At 43.5% G+C, this 17657-nt stretch overlaps 2 protein-coding genes across 2 annotated transcripts; both read right to left on the reverse strand.

The window, feature by feature from the left end:
• Positions 1 to 2636: 2636 nt before the first annotated feature.
• Positions 2637 to 3096, reverse strand: LOC128837854 (histone H2A.J-like). The gene has a single exon (XM_054029474.1). The coding sequence runs from the start codon at positions 3094 to 3096 to the stop codon at positions 2707 to 2709; it is 390 nt and encodes a 129-aa protein (XP_053885449.1). The 3' UTR covers positions 2637 to 2706.
• A 10434-nt stretch (positions 3097 to 13530) lies between these two features.
• Positions 13531 to 13911, reverse strand: LOC128837899 (histone H2B 8-like). The gene has a single exon (XM_054029571.1). The coding sequence runs from the start codon at positions 13909 to 13911 to the stop codon at positions 13531 to 13533; it is 381 nt and encodes a 126-aa protein (XP_053885546.1).
• Positions 13912 to 17657: the final 3746 nt, after the last annotated feature.

Here is a 17657-nt window from a genome sequence, read left to right on the forward strand (position 1 = left end):
TGACCCCTGGGCAATGGAGTTAAAATAGTGACCAGAGAGCCATCACTGTCTCAGGGAATTGGGCATTGTGGGACAGCTGCTGGAGGATTGTTAGGGTCAACACACATCATGCAGTGTCTACACTTGAGAACTGGTCAACTTCAATAGGTCAACCAGGATTCATGCTGTTAGGGGAAGTGGTCGACTGTGTTGCCATAGCACAGTGTTTATGTTGCCCAGAGAAATTTGAGTGTAGACACATGCACAAATAGGTTGACTCAAGGTGATTTATGGTGAGCTAAATTTGTAGAGTAGATCAGGCCTGTATTGCAAGCATAAGATTAAAATTCTGCTTTCCCTTAAATGCTGTTATTTTTTTGTCTGTCTTTTTGCTGATTTGCATCTTGAAATAAAGGGATCTGAAAAGCTAGAAAACATATTTCCACCAACCATCACCACTGGACCACCCCTCCCAAAAATGTATATAAGAAAGTGATTTAATAAAAAAAAAAAAAGTACTATGTTTAATTGAAAACTCTTCCTCCCTTGTCCAATACAAGAGGGTATTCGAGATGGGTGCATGAAGGTTGATTGCTTTGTGTAAGTGGTAGGAGGAGGCCTGGAAAACTTCAAGGTGAGTGACTAGTGGGTCCAAATTGAAGTATCTGTCTATGATAAAGATGGGGACACAGTCTCTGCATCAAGCAGTCAATATTTGAAGGATTCCCCAACCCTGGTGCCTTGGCTCACAGGGATACTTACGCAGCAATATCATGGGGAGCCTCAGAAAAAAAGCATACTCTAATGCAAAGGAATTCTTCATTTCTCATCATTGCTCCAGCCCTAATCCTCCAAAAAGTTTTTGTTGTATGTTGATAACTATTTTTCTGTCCTATCTTTTTAGAGTGTAGTTTCTGGGGCAGAGATAATCTCTTATTCTATGTTGGTACAGTACCTAGAACAATGAGGATCTAATGCAGGTTGGGGCCTTCTATACCTTCAGCGTTTTAGCTGAGGCTTTTGCTCCAGGAGCAGAGACAGCACAAGCAACACCAGGTGCAGTTTCCGACATATTAGGAGAAGTTTTCTATAATTAATTCTTCTCTCATATTCAAAGCTGAGGAACAGGGCTTGTGTTGTTGCTTCTTTTGTACATCAATTTGCACCGTACAGATTAATTCGAATCCCTGCCTTGTTACACAGATCTGGAGAAAGCTCTTTAAAGGAAAAGATTCCATTGTAGTTGTAATTTTATTTCTAACGGTTCAGGTTTCATTTCCACGGAAAAAAAACCAAGTTTCTTCTGTCTCTGGTCCATCTTTAAGTGTCTCCAACGAGAAGCTGCACTGAATAAAAATACCCTGTTTCCCCTTCACTCGGCTGTGTGATGAGATGATTCTGTGGCAGATATTGTACAAAAGTACACGTTTTTTTAACAAAAAAAAAAAGAAACTGAGCTAGGAGAAAAGTTCTTTCTATTTCGCAGCGAACCAATCTCAGAGCAGCGCTAGCTGTATAACAAACAGGTACCAGCTGTACTTCCCCTCCATTCTTCTCGCTATTAGTATGTAGGAAACTGCGCTAAAAAGCCGAAAAAAAGCAACAGGAGCCAGCGAACCCCGGAAGTTCTCGCACCGAGCTCGTCACCAAAGCAATGGCTCTTCAAAAGGCTCAGGCAGCTGGAGGGTACGATGTGGTGAAAAGCAACAACCGCCTCAAGCTGAAACTCAATAGCCTGGTGACCCAGGGCATCTTGGTCCAGATCAAAGGCTCTTGTGCCTCTGGCTCCTTTAAACTCAACAAGACGACGAGGGAAACTAAAGAAAAAGCGCCGAAGAAAAAGCCAGTGGCAAAGCCTTAGAAACCAATTGCCAAGAAGCTGTAGCCCTGGAGGGGGAAGAAGGACACAGGAGCTGCAGCTGTCAAGATAGCAGCCAGGAGCCCCCTCCAAAAAGCCGCCAAGCTCAACGAGGCAGCTACGAACCCGACTGCCGAGTCTACGCCAAGGAAACTTAAAGCAGGAAAGCTAAGGCGGCGGCCCCCAAGCAGTGAAATTCCTGAGAAGGCTCTTCTCAAGCCAACGACTATTTTAAGAGCCACCCATCCGACCGTTCCCAAAAGGATCTGAAATACCAGGTTAATCTAACAATGTCCTGATGCTTTCCATAAAACAAAAAATTCCTTCTTTACTTAATTTGGGGGAGAAATAATAAAATACTTATTTACGTGTACCACTCTGAATGAATGAATGAATGTGAACTGCTCTAGGAAAGTGTTTTGTTCCTTTCTTACCATAATTGTTCAATCTATGCTAGAAATCTGTATTATGAAAACTTTTTAACGTGCCAACAAGCTAAAACAGACTAGTCTTGGAGTCCAATGTCCCCTGTATGGCGTTGTGCTCTCAATTTGAAAAACCCGCCTTGTGAAACGATTGACTAATGACAACTACCACTTGTAATTCCCTTAAAGAGACAATTAGACACTCCCTTTACCATTTTCGTTATTAGTTTGATACAGCTCCGTTAATATCCTAATCCACGCCCCATGTTACAAGTATTAATTATTTCAAAAAGAAAATAAAGACTTACTTTATGTTACCGGTTCTTTACTAGATTGAGAGAAAGCGAAAGATAACAGAGCCCTTTTTTGATTTTGTGGGTGGCTCTGAAAAGAGCCTTTGCAATGTTTTTTAGAGTAATATTTTCCGTTTCTTCTTGGTCGTTTTTACTTATTTTTCGCCTTGTGACTTTCAGTTTTCTTAGGCAGCAGCACGGCCTGGATGTTGGGCAAGACACCGCCTTGAGCGATCGTGACTTTCCCCAGCAACTTATTGAGCTCCTCGTCGTTACGGATGGCGAGCTGCAAATGGCGAGGAATGATCCGCGTTTTCTTGTTATCCCGAGCAGCGTTGCCGGCTAATTCGAGAATCTCAGCGGTCAGATACTCCAGCACTGCGGCCATATAGACCGGAGCTCCGGCCCCCACCCGCTCAGCGTAATTACCTTTGCGAAGCAGGCGATGCACACGGCCCACCGGGAACTGCAGCCCAGCCCTAGAAGAACGAGATTTTGCCTTAGCCCTCACTTTACCTCCCTGCTTTCCTCGACCAGACATGATAAGCACTTTCTAGAAATCAACTACAGTAATATACTTTCTCCAGAAAAAAAATATAACACGATTTAATTCCCAGCCCGCCCTTATATCCTTTCTGTTTTCAGAGCTAAACGCTTTGTGATAGGCTGAAAGGAAGCTATTGTTTGAATAGCCAATAGTGATGCGAATCTAATTCTGACCAATGATAAGGTTCCATTTGACATTAATGAAGGATCATGTGTCTCATATGCAATATGAAATTAGGAAAGAGAATAGTTATTTCCACAAGATGTCTGTAAACAGGCACCCTCCGGAGTTTGTATGCATGTTTTTGAGCTGACTGGAGACAGAAACGTACACACAAAAAGGTAGAAGGCATTGAGAAGTAAAAATAAACTAAGTGCTATCAACAAGCCTAAGCCATCGAAATCTGCTCCTGCTCCTAAGAAAAGTTGTAAGAAAGCTTACCAGACCCACTAAATCGACCTTCTAAAAATGTTAATGTATTACCGACAGGTGAAACCTTAAATTAGAGTGAATAAATGAAGACTCGACACACCAGTTCTGAAAGGTTGCCGACCCCTGACTTAGAAGAAGGGCGATAAGTGGGAAAAGACGAGGAGAGAATGTTCCTCCGTTTACGTGTATAAAGTATTCAAGCAGGTTCACCCACACACCAGCATCTCCTCCAATGCAAAGGGTATAATGAACTCTTTTGTAAATGACATCTTTGAGCCTATCGCTGGAGAAGCGTTTCGTCTGGCACATTACAACAAGCGCTCAACCATCACTTCCAGGGAGATCCAGACTGCTGTAAGAGTCTGTTGCTGTGAGGCGAGCTGGCCAAACATATTGTTTCTGAGGGTATACTTGCCTCCACTTACCGGGGGATCAATGCATGGAGATCCATCCACCGCAGGTCGATTTAGCTGGTCTAGTGAAATCAACAGCAGATCGCTCTCCAGTCAACCCCTGTACTCTAACCCCCCCAACGTCCCCCCCGCCCCCAAAAAGGGTAAGGTAAGTCGACGGGAGAGTTACCTCGCGGTAACTGGACCAAAGGTATATCGACTCCAGATACGTTATTCACGTACCTGGAGTTGCGTAGCATAAGCATAAGGTAAGTTAACAGGAGAGTTTCTCCCGTCGACCCAGCGGGGTGTAGACACCGCAAGAGGTTAACCTAAGCTATGTCAACTCCAGCTATGTTATTCACATAGCTTGTGTTGTATCAACTGAGCCCGGTAGTGTAGACCTGCGGTCACCAAGTACACCAGTTCTAAGTAAATAGTTTCTGAGTAGGCTGTCTAAATCTGTAACCCAAAGGCTTTTTTAAGGGCTGGTCTACACTACGGGGAGAGGGGGTTGATCTAAGTTACACAACTTCAGCTATGTGAATAACATAGCTGAAGTCAATGTACTTAGATCTACTTACCGTAGTGTCTTCACTGCAGTATGTCGACACTCTCCTGTCGATTCCCCTTGCGCTTCTCATTGAGGTGAAGTACTGGAGTTGACACTAGAGCGATCGGTGGTTGATTTGTCTCGTCTATACTAAACACAATAAATCAACCCCTGCTGGATCAATCGCTGCCCATCGATCTGGCCGATTGTGTAGACAAGCCCTAAGAGCCATCCACCTTCTCATTCAATGAGCAGAACATCACTTACTACTATCGACTGTGTTTTTCAAACTGCATCTAGTGGCTTGCAAGTAAATAATTCATTATCATAATTAATAATACACAGTGAGGAAGCTTTACAAAACTCTAGTCTCAGGCAAGTTGTCTGTAAATTTCTTTATTCCCACACCATATCTAGAGAGAGAGAAAGCCTGATTTCTCTTTGCTACCAGTAAATAAGCACTTGAAGTGTCATAATATTCTAGAAGATATAGGTTTCTTATCTATTGTATAAAATGATTAATATCCCCACACTGCTGAAATGAAGGTATGATTAAACTGGTATTCACCTAACATTAATTCAGCATATCAGAATCATGCTTATAGAAAGCAAATTTAAACTGTTGAAATCTCACTGGGTTTACTAACTAAAAATCTTAGATACTATAACCCAAATCTCTTTTTTCTCCCCATCCTCCCTCTGTCCCTGAAGAGAGTCCGTAGAGAGTGCAGCTGCATAAAATCAACTCATTTCTTACATCAAGTAATTTCCCTATTTTCTTCTGTATTTTCAAAGCAGTTTTTTTTCACTTAGCCATAAACTTATTTAATTTCTGAACATGTTTGTGAAATTGGGGGCGGGGGGGGTATCTGTTCTGAGGAACTTTCAATAAGGTGGAATTTAAAACAAAATATGCACAGGAACCAGGATTAAATCTGATTACGGAATCACATTGACACAATTATTCTTTCTATTAGTTTATAGTATGAAACCCTTTAAATTACTAAATCTCCAGGATGCTAACCTATTTATCTGCCATGTGCAGAGAAGTTTTGTTACCTTTAAGTATGTATGGCCTTGGCTACACTTGTGAGTTGCAGCGCTGTAAAGCCACCCCCAGCACTGTAACTCACTCCCCGTCCACACTGGCAAGGTATTTGCAGCGCTGTATCTCCTTGGTTGCAGTGCTGCATGTACTCCACCTCTCCGAGAGGAATAGCGAGTGCAGCGCTGCGGCGCCAGTGTGGCCACCCAATGCGCTGTGAATGGCCTCCAGAATTATTCGGCAGTATTCCACAATGCCTGTTCTAGCCACTCTGGTCATCAGTTCAAACTCTACTGCCCTGGCCTCAGGTAACCAACCATGTGACCGACCCTTTACATTCCCCAGGAATTTTAAAAATCCCCTTCCTGTTTGCTCAGCCCAGCGCGGCGTGGAGTGCTATCAGCGAATCTTTCCAGGTGACCATGCCTCCACGCACCAAGCAAGCCCCAGCATGGAGCAATGGCAAGTTGCTGGACCACATCAGTGTTTGGGGGGAGGAAGCTGTCCAGTCCCAGCTACGCTCCAGCCGTAGGAATTCCGATACCTTCAGGAAGGTATCAAAGGACATGATGGAAAGGGGCCATGACCGGGACGCCCTGCAGTGCAGGATTAAAGTCAAGGAGCTGCGGAGTGTCTACCGCAAAGCCCGCGACACAAACGGCCGCTCGGGTGCTCCCCCCGCAAAGTGCAGATTCTACAAGGAGCTGGATGCGATACTAGGGGTTAACCCCACCTCCACTCTGAGCACCACCATTGGCACTTCAGAGCCGGTGGGGGGAGGGGAGAGGAAGAGGAGGAGGAGGATGAAAACGGGAGTGATGGTGGTGGGCCAGATGGAGACACCCTGGAATCCCTGGAGCCATGCAGCCAGGAGCTCTTCTCGAGCCAGGAGGATGGTAGCCAGTCACAGTGGTCGGTACTTGGTGGAGGACAAGCAGAAGAGCAGGTTCCCGGTAAGCGGGTTTTTTTTTTCGGGAAGGAATTTTTTTGGTGCGGGCTCTTTGGGAGAGGAGGGTTAGGCATGCATGCCTAGATGCGGAATAGTGCATTGATGTGGTTTATCACATCGCGGTAATTGGCCTCGGTAATCCCCTCAAATGTCTCATCCAGAACGTGTGCAATGTGCTTGTGCAGGTTTATAGGGAGAGCCACCGTGGTCCTTGTCCCAGCCAGGCTAACGTGTCCGCGTCACTGTGCCGCGAGGGGTGGGGGGACCATTGCTGCACACAGGCAAGCTGCATATGGGCCAGGGCAGAAGCCGCATTGCAGTAGAAGACCCTCCCTTGCTTCCCAGGTCACCCTCAGCAGTGAGATATCGTCCAGGACGAACTCCTGTGGAAAATGTTGGGACAGTGTTCAGTGTAGGTGCCCCTTGAAGCTGTTGGCTCTCCCCAAGGCACAGAAACGCAGAGGACAGTGCAGCCCTGAAACAATCAGTCCCCATTACTCACCATTTTGAGGCTCCCGTGGGATATGTGTGCTCTGTTTTGGACGGGAAAATTATGCTATTGTGTAGACCCTGTGTGTTTTATACTCCTTAAGTGCGGGGGGAATCATTACTCTGTCTGGTATAAACAATGCTGCCTCTGTTAAATGTTGCATTTTGCCTATACAGCTGCATCAAACTTGAGACCTCAGCCGTCCCTCTTATCACCTGCTCAGAGACTGCAAAGACTCAGGAAGAGACCGCGAAAAAGCAAAGAAGACATGCTGCAAGAACTGATGCGGCAATCTATTAAAGAGAACGAGAAAGCACAGAACTGGAGGGAGATAGAAAGCAGGATCTGCCAGGAAAACGCAGCGCACCGGTGGCAAAGCACTGTGCACCGGCAGCAAAGCACTGATAGGCTCATCAGCATCCTGGAGCGCCAAGCAGATGCTATCCAGGAGCTGGTAGCCATGCAGAAAGAGGAGCAGTACCGAAAACGCAAACGCCACCCACCACTACAGCCCTTGTCCCAAAACTCTGTCCGTTGTGCCCCACTGTCACCTCCAACCCACTTTCCCCAACTTACGTGTTCTTCACGCCACCCGCTGCCTCCAACACCAGTATCTTCACCACCCAACCCTGAAGACCACGACCCTTACCCTCTGCACTGAACCCCCATCACCATGCAGTATAGCTGCCCTGAAGTGCAGCACTCACTGCACAGCACACCAGACAGGACATACATGAATCTGTGATTGTACTGTTCCCCACTCCACCCCCTTGTTTCTTTTCAATAAATATTTTTTTTTCTTTTCAATAAATGGATTATTCGGCTTTGAAAACATTCTTTATTATTGCATAAAGTAAAAGACTCCTTAGCCCAGGAAATAAACAGGCACCGCAAGTCTGCTTGTCTGCTAAGCAGACACTGATTCCTAAAGATTGGAACTACTGCTCTTCACTCCCGTGCAGGGCACCAGATATCACTGCTGGTTTTCAGCCTCAAATTGCTCCCCAAAGGCATCCCTAATCCTTGCAGTCCCGCGCTGGGCCCCTGTAATAGCCCTGCTCTCTGGCTGTGCAAATTCAGCCTCCAGGTGTTCAACCTCAGAGGTCCATGCCTGAGTGAAGCTTTCACCCCTCCCTTCACAAATATTATGGAGGGCACAGCACACGGATATAACCGAGGGGATGCTGCTTTCGGCCAAGTCCAGCTTCCCATACAGAGATCGCCAGCGGGCCTTTAAACGGCCAAAGGCACACTCCATAGTCATTCGGCACCGGCTCAGCCTGTAGTTGAACCGTTCCTTGCTGCTGTCAAGGCTCCCTGTGTAGGGTTTCATGAGCCATGGCATTAATGGGTAAGCGGGATCTCCAAGGATCACAATGGGCATTTCAACTTCCCCTACCGTGATCTTCCGCTCTGGGAAAAAAGTCCTGGCCTGCATCTTCCTGAACACCCAAGTGTTCCGAAAGATGCGTGCATCATGCACCTTTCCGGGCCAGCCTGTGTTAATGTCAATGAAACGCCCACGGTGATCCTCAAGTGCCTGGAGAACCATAGAGAAATACCCCTTTCGATTAACGTACTCGGATCCTAGGTGGGGTGGTGCCAATATAGGAATGTGCGTCCCATCTATCGCCCTCCACAGTTAGGGAACCCCATTTTTGCAAAGCCATCCACTATGTCCTGCACGTTACCCAGAGTCACGGTTCTTCTGAGTAGGATGTAATTAATGGCCTTGCAAACTTCCATCAACATGATTCCAACGGTTGACTTTCCCACTCCAAACTGGTTTGCGACCGACCGGTAGCTGTCTGGAGTTGCCAGCTTCCATACTGCAATAGCCACCCGCTTCTCCACTGGCAGGGCAGCTCTCAATCTCGTGTCCTTGCGCCGCAGGGTGGGGGCAAGCTCCTCACACAGTCCCATGAAAGTGGCTTTTCTCGTCCGAAAGTTCTGCAACCACTGCTCGTCATCCCAGACTTCCATGACGATGTGATCCCACCACTCAGAGCTTGTTTCCCAAACCCAAAAGCGGCGTTCCACGGTGCTGAGCATGTCTGTGAATTCCACAAGCAATTTCATGTCGTACGCATTACGCGTCTTGATAGCATCATCGGAATCCTCACCCTCACTAACACTGTCACTTTGGATCTTAAGGAATAGTTCGATAGCCAAACATGACGTGCTGGCGAGACTCGTCAGCATACGCCTCAGCAGTTCGGACTCCATTTCCCGTAGACAGATTTCGCTGCACAGAAACCGTTGAAAGATGGCGCCAAAGGTGGATGGAAACAAAGGGATTTCTAAGATGCGAAGCGATGCATCACGGGGCATTCGGAACAGGACCCAGAATCCCCCGCACCCACGCCCCCTTCCCACAACCCATGGCGCCAGAATGGGAAGACGTGCTCTGTGGGATAGCTGCCCATAATGCACCGCTCCCAATAGCGCTGCAATTGCCGCAAATGTGGCCACAATAGTATGCTGGGCAGCTGTCAGTGTGGACAGACTGCAGCACTCTCCCTACTCAGCTGCACGAAGTCAGGTTTAACTCACAGCGCTGTACATCTGCAAGTGTAGCCAAGGCCTCAGATTTTAGATTTTAAGGATGGAGGGAAAAACAGTACTGTAAACAGATCTTCCAGGAGCTGTGTGTGCCACTCAGTCCAAGGGGAAGAACTGTAGGAAATACGCAAATTAAAACAAAATTAAATGAGAAGGGATTTTTCTATGCATTCAAATCCTGTACTTGATTACCCTCCCATTCGCCAGGAATTGGGGTTCATTATTAGGGTGACCAGATACTCAGCTGTGAAAAAAAAGCGACAGTGTGGGGGGGAGGGGAGGGAAGGTAATAGGTGCCCAAAAACGGGACCGTCCCTTTAAAAAACAGGACATCTGGTCACCCTATTCATGATGATTGCTAGTACCAAAGAAGAGGAAGCTGAATAACGTTCATGTTCACAGATTTGGTCAGTTTGAAAGTCATAATTAAATCCCTGACCACCTATATGTATAACAGAAGAAACGAAAAAGAAATACAGGAGAGTGCATGCTGTAGAGTGAAAGTGTTTGTTTAAAAAAAAAAAAAAACAGAGAGGAAACAATAGAAAGGGGCCACTCAGGGAAGCGCAAGGTTCATGTATTAGGCCCATGAGCTTACTGTGAGGAATCAATGAGGGAGAGATGTATTTCTCAAAGCACAGAGCGGGCTTTTCAATTTTTCAAATTGTCCAATGACATTTGCTTCCTTCCGTGTAACCGGCGTATCCGAGGTGAGAGGGCTGAGAACATTCCAACCGTCTTCTGGGCAATTTGAAAAACAATGAAACTCTGTAAAACTACCCCAAGGCTCTTCCAAAAGCTGCTACACTTCCACCAAGAGGAGCTTTTATAGCTTGAACACAAGACTTTTTGCAGGATGCGAACTTACTTGCTGTGAAATATTTCTTATAAAGCTTCAAACTTGACTTCATTTTGAAGTTCCACAAATGTGCCCATTTGGAGCAATGCATTATTTCCTTAAAAAAAAAAATACAATAAAAATGATTTTTTATCAGGGGCACTTAGCAGCACGAAGCAGTGATCATCTTCAGTTTATAATAAGCACTGCTTTGGGGTATTCACTTAACCTTGTTAATTTTTATCTAGAGACTTGTAAATTTACATTAGAATGGGATTATCCAATATTTTTAAATGAACAAAACAATAAATAGAAGGCGCTATTTTAAATAGCAAATTTCTTTTTGTTTAGGCGCGTTATGGTAATGAATTTAAATTTAACATTAAATCACAAAAGGTGGAGATAGCTGGAGAATGGAATGTTACAGGATTAGTAAACTACCTCCTGCTTTTAATATAATCTGTATATTTAGTCCGCAATTTTCACTTGAAATAAAGCTCTAAAACAAGTTTCGTACTTAGAAAAAGGGACGCTAGGAATAGGTTACAGCTCCTTTCAGTGTGCGTGTAGTGGCTCTTAAAAGAGCCTTTGGGTCATTTGGAGTAGTTTTTGTTACTAGAATCTGCAGCCTTTAAGCTCTCTCGCCACGGATACGCCGGGCTAACTGGATGTCCTTGGGCATGATGGTGACTCTCTTGGCGTGAATAGCACACAGGTTAGTATCTTCAAAGAGCCCCACCAAGTAGGCTTCGCTGGCCTCCTGCAGGGCCATAACGGCCGAGCTCTGGAAGCGTAAATCGGTCTTGAAATCCTGGGCGATTTCCCGGACCAGGCGCTGGAAGGGCAATTTGCGGATGAGCAGCTCAGTAGATTTCTGGTAGCGGCGGATCTCTCGCAGGGCAACAGTGCCGGGTCGGTAACGATGGGGTTTCTTCACTCCCCCAGTGGCAGGCGCGCTTTTCCGGGCAGCTTTAGTAGCTAGCTGCTTACGGGGGGCTTTGCCACCAGTAGACTTACGAGCAGTCTGCTTGGTCCTGGCCATGTTAACACACTTAGTCCCTGTGAAAAAGACGTTGAACCACAACGAATGAATTGAAATGAATAAGATCTGTAAGTTTCAGGCGGTATTTATAACTAAACTCTCTTCTCTGATTGGCCGTTTCGAAGAAGCCAAATGTCATTGGACAATGTTAAAATTTGAAAAGCCCGCCCAGTTCATCATGATTTCCTCTTCACAATGATCAGTGGCCAGTTTCCTAACGCGCTATCACACATCTGCTACCGCCTATTTTTTTCGCGGGGGTTGTTTTGTGTGTGTGTTTGTGTGGCTCGGGGTTCCGACTATATCATTTTCAAAGTGATCGAATCTGTATCCCTGAACTTTATTACTACTTCCTTCTTCCATCTAAGAAAGCTTAGCACGAGCAGCATTCCCGGAGACAGGGGAGAACATTTAAATCACGTGATTCCTCGAACGCGTAAAAAATATCTTTGTTCTGATTCTCTTTTATGTTTTAATTTGCTACTTTTAAAGCGATACAAATGCCTTATATTTTTCTTCCTTTCAGACAGAGGGCCACCAGCACCGTATAAAGGATCTGTTTACTCTGCTTATATCCTCCTTTATAATCTCAAGTGTGATTGTGAAAGAGAGGAGTTTTATACTAATGAGGTTCAATATTTACAGAGTAAAATAAAGTTATTGTTTAGTTTTCTAATGATAAAATAACTTGTCTCCAAAGAAGGCTGTGTATGTTCAATATCTGGCTTTAAGGAGTAGGAGTATCATTTCATCCGTTCAAAAATCTCACTCAGTTTTCAATCAGGTCGGATTCTTCATAGACGCGCTATGCAAGTCAGCAGCCCACAGTCATTTTATTATTACTGAAGATGTCTAATAAAATGTTTGAACGTGGTAAAGGAGAAAATGATCATAGTAAAAGTGGGTTTAAGCATCACAGAAAATGCCTCGAAATAATATTCAGGTATTACCGATTTTCTGTCACCGCGTTTGCTGTAGTGGTGAAATGTATCTCTGACCTCATCTAAGGGTGATCCTCGATGATGCTATTTATGCTGAGACCAGGAAAAGAAAGACCTTGATAACCCATTCTCGTGGCTATGTCCTGAAATATCGAGCCCAACTCTTTATAGGTTTGGAGGTTAAAGCTCATCCAGGGTATAGAAAGGGCCACCCCCAACTCCTGCCAATTAACTGAAACTTCATTTACGTCTTTAGTTTGTACTGTCCCTTTTTCAAGCCTACAAAACGTCTTAGCTTCTCAGCCATGAAAGTAAAAAGGCAATGGAACTGACCATTTTAGAGAATATACCATAACCAAACTTTTTGTGCCCCTGCCAGCTAAATAGGTGAGAATGGATCATAGTGAAATCCTAGAGGATTACTACCTAAGGGTTCTATAGTATAAAGTAATAGAATAATAACTGTGTTGCTATAACTGTAATCAGATCTGATCCTGGTTCCTATGTGCGTTTTGTTTAAAATTCCATTTCAACAAACTTCTTCAGAATGGCTAACCTGTCTGTAATTCCATAAATCTATACAGTGGCCAAATGAAAGTTTATGGCTAAATAGGGAAAAGGTGCTTTGAAAATAAAAGGAAAACTGTTTAATGTCTTGATGTAAGAAATTGACAACTAAAAAGTTTTCAGGCATGGGGAGATGGTAGGGAGGAATGAGATATTAGGGAAGAGTGACAAAAATGATTAGTTTGAAAACCAACAGATCCCAGAAAATTAAAAACTGATTTTATACATAATAAGCCTAATGTGTTGCTAAGATGTTGCCTGAATACCACTTAATCATTATGCTACTTCAGTAACGGGTGGCTTTGATCACTTTTAGAGAAGTGATAAGAATCTTTTCACCTAGACTGTAGCAAATACAAGTGCTTGTTTATTATAATTAGTAAAGAGAATCCAGGCCCCTTTTCTGCACAAATTTTAGGAAGAAAAACTGCTAACAAGTTACTTGGAAATAGTTACGTAAGACTTAATGCCTGCCTGATTTTTTACCCCTTCACAAACGACTTGATGCAGTTTGAAAAATACAAAATGATACTTGTTAGTGATCCTATGCTCTTTGAATGAAAATATGATTGGCTCTTAAAAGAGCCTTTGGGTTACAGATTTAGTTAGCCAGATGTTTACTTAGAGCTGGTGTATTTGGTAACAGCCTTCGTACCCTCAGACACAGCATGTTTGGCCAGCTCGCCAGGTAGTAACAGGCGCACAGCGGTCTGGATCTCCCGGGAAGTTATAGTCGAGCGCTTGTTGTAATGCGCCAGGCGAGACGCTTCCCCAGCGATACGCTCAAAGATGTCATTTACAAAAGAATTCATTATACCCATAGCCTTAGAAGAGATACCAGTATCCGGATGAACTTGCTTCAACACTTTGTATACGTAGATAGAATAACTTTCTTTCCTTGTCTTTCTACGCTTCTTGTCTCCTTTCTTCTGAGTCTTAGTCACGGCTTTCTTAGACCCCTTCTTTGCAGCTGGAGCAGATTTTGCAGGTTCAGGCATTTTTAGACTGTTAAATGTAGTCTTACTCTTCCTTAAAACTGTCTATTACACACTCTCAGAAAAATCAGTACGGGTGAAACTCGCTGCTGCCCCTCTTTTATATAACCTCATGCAAATAAAGAACCTCTCTTTCCTCGTTTCCTATTGGACTTGACAAGTCATCCCGTCACGTCTTGTCTCTCTATTGATCAGAGTTAGATCCGCATTATCATTGGCTGATCAGACAATCACATCTTTTTAGCCTATCGGAAATCATTTAACTCTCCTAAGGTTGATAGTATGGGAGGGGGACGAGAGCGTTGCATTTTTTTGTACTTTTCCTTCTCTAGATAGTTGTTAGTACGACGTGCACTACGGGGCCGGGAAAAGCAGGGAAATAACGTAGTTTAAGTTTTCCTTTTGCTGAGATTTTCTGAGTCTATTAAAAAAAATCTTAATGTAAAGTAACATTCCCTACTTTTAAAACATCTAGCAGTACCATTGGGATAGGGGTGCATTAGAACATTAACAAGTAATGAATTCAATTAACAAGTGTACTAAAGCAACAATATGATAAATTATCCTCTCTTCTCCCATCTCCTTCCTTTCCAGGTCATTTTTGCTCAGATTTTAAATATTATTCCTAATGGCCGACGAATCTGACTGGAAACAAACAAAAATCAGGTAGTTTCTGTTTAGCATAGCAACAATTTTCTCAATATCACCCCTCCCCCTAACACACTACTCTCTCTCTCTCTCTCCTGAATGGAGAAAGAAAAGTCTTTGTAATGTTGAATCTATTTTAAGGAGAAAAGCTGTGTGTTTTGTCGCTGTCCAATCCTGGCAGGCTTTTCAAACTAACTAATGGATTTAATCCCACTTCCACCAAAGGGTCAGAACTGGGACTTTTTTCTACAGATCACCAATAGTTTCCCCTTGCACACTGTACTCTGAGCCTCTCTCCTTTGCACAATATCTGGAACTGAATTACCTCATTTTGCAGCTATTGGAATTTCCCTTGGAGAGACAAATGGTGGGTTAAAGAAGAGTCAACAACCTATATCCTGGGGCTGGAGAAACCTTGGAAGATGAGAACTTTTGTTTTCATTGTAAATTATAATTGTGTCAGCAATAAAGTCAAATATACAATGACATATTTTTCTTTATAGGGTTTTCTCCAAATTGGGGTGGAAAGGAGTTATTTGAACTGATTTTGTCAATCTAAATAGATTTCAAAATAAGGAGGTAACAGCTCTGGTAGCTTTGAACATGGGTTAAAAATTGGTTCCCCCCTTAACAAGTCCTTTACCTCCTAAAACCACTATATTCTATTGAAAAGACTGTAGTGCCTCATGCAACACCACACAAAGACATGCAGAGAGATATAATACAAGGGAGAGATTTCACTGCTTATATTTATAGCTTCCTTCTACTGTTTGCTTTACATTGCAGTATGAATTATAGGTACTCACCGCTTTATCTTATAGATCTATCTAAAATATTTTCAGCTATATATAGAAAGGTATGGGAAAGGGAACAAGGATTGAGAATAAGGGCTTCACAATGCATCATCAATGTAAAGGTGAACTTGGGAAAGGCCCAGAAGAATGTAGCTTTAGGGGATTGACTGTAAAACTGAATCAGAGCAGGTGAGAAGTGATGCATGTGTGCAGGATAGAAATGGCAAGGAAGGGGTGTGTTGAAGGTAAATGTGTTAATCTGTAATAAAGACTATAAAAATATAATCTGTGTACACTGGCAGATTATTTATGCTCAGATTTAAGGGAGTAATGGTCTTCTGTGTCTTGAGTTACATTTGTGTAGGGTGACCAGATGTCCCGATTTTATAGGGACAGTCCCAATTTTGGGGTCTTTTTCTTATATAGGCTCCTATTACCCTCCACTCCCATCCCGATTTTTCACACTTGCTGTCTGGTCACCCTACGTTTGTCTGAAATGAAATGAAGAAACCTATAACCATTACCACTCTGAACCCTGGTCAGTGGAGTTCAAAATTGTGCTGAGAGCAATCCCTGTCCTGGCAGAGGCATAGTAGGACTGTAGCTGGGGAAATGTTTTGTACTGGCACAGGTAATGCAGTAACTACACTGACTTTTTGCTGACAGAAATATTTCAACAGAGGAAATATCTCCCTTTGGGGAGTTGGGTTTGTTTTAGTGACAGAAGATCTGGGTTTCATTGGCAGAAATGAAATTTGCATGTGGAGGTTTGCTAAACTGGGGTGATAAATGACAACTTTCACAAGATAGATGAGCCTTCCTGTAATAAGCTTCTGTGTCATCGCTCACACCACAGAAAGCAAAGGGTGGAAAAGTCTGGATAGTGGGGTATGGCTTCTCCTAATAGGGGACTTGATTGGGAAATTTGTAAGGGTGCTCCTTAAAGGGATGGGGTGATGTGTGAGGAGGAAGGAAGGATGGCACTGAATATTGCAAGTTACCTAGAAAATACAGTTTTTCAGACTCCTTTAATTCTTTCTTTCAACAACTTTGTTACAAAATAACATGCTGCCACCTTTCAACCATTTCGGACAGTTTTAAGAGGTCACCAATCAGAGGATTTAGTACAATTAAGGGTGGAACTAAATGAAAGCACTGTATAAGGTGGGAAACTGAGGCATGATTCCACCTAATTTAGGCTTACTTAATTTTCACCTTTATTAATAAATTTGCAGACAAAATCATTGTTATTTATAGTTTCTGATAATATATTTATGAGTTAGTAATTGTGAGCCAGAGGTGCCTGGGACAACAACCCTCACTGGAAATGCCAAGGTCAGGGCAGGCTGCAAAAGGGAGAGCAGATGCTCCCAAGACTGGTGAGTAACACTGAAGTTAATCTCCCCAACCAGTCACAAACTGTGCTTCTGATCCCCCAAACTGGTTATCAAGAATCAAAAAAAGAAATCACAGGCCCCTTATTGCATTCCAGTTCACTGACTCCCAATCAGCATCTAGGTCCAGTACAGTGAGAAGTTATTTAAAATAACTCTGCTCACATATACAAAATGTTCTTCTGACCCCAAAGGGCCAGCCACGTTACCAGATCAGTATAGGTTTGGATCTTACCAAAATTCCACGCTGTCAGCCAATCCTTTAGTGTCTACAACTAAAGGTTTATTATAAAGAAAAAAGAAAGAACAAGAGGAGAGGTGTTAAATGGTAAAGCAGTCACATACAAAGATTCAAAGTCCATATTTCAGGTTCTTAGCAGTATTGGTGAGTTTGCTGGCTTGAAAGTCCCTCTGGAATACATGCACAGCTTAGATGGGTCATTCAGTCCTTTGTTCAGAGCTTTCTATGTAGAAAAGTTACTCCAGAGATAAGAAGCAGGAATGAAGAACATGCAGCTGCCTTTTATGGTCTTTTGCCATGCAGCCTGTGCTTCCTTTGTTTCAAGCTGCCCAGCACATGGCTTGAAAGGCTTAGAGTTCTGTCCATAGGCATGCCCCTGCATACCTTGCTGAGTCATAAGGTGTATCTGCCTTCTCTCAATGGGTCAGTTGTATAGATGATGGTCCTTAATGGGCCATCAAGCAGGCTAGGCAGTGCTGATGCCAAATTTACTGGGGGTGTCACCCAGAAGCATAGCACAAGTTTGAAATACAGACAGACATATCTATAACTCATAATACAAAGGTGATAAATGAGATTATCATATCTGGCAAATTATAACATTTTTGCAGATACTTTACATGGCCTATCTGGCATAACTCATTACAATTTTACAATATTGATATTCATAAT

This window comes from Malaclemys terrapin, chromosome 1 (assembly GCF_027887155.1).
Source record: "Malaclemys terrapin pileata isolate rMalTer1 chromosome 1, rMalTer1.hap1, whole genome shotgun sequence".
NCBI lineage: Eukaryota > Metazoa > Chordata > Testudines > Emydidae > Malaclemys > Malaclemys terrapin.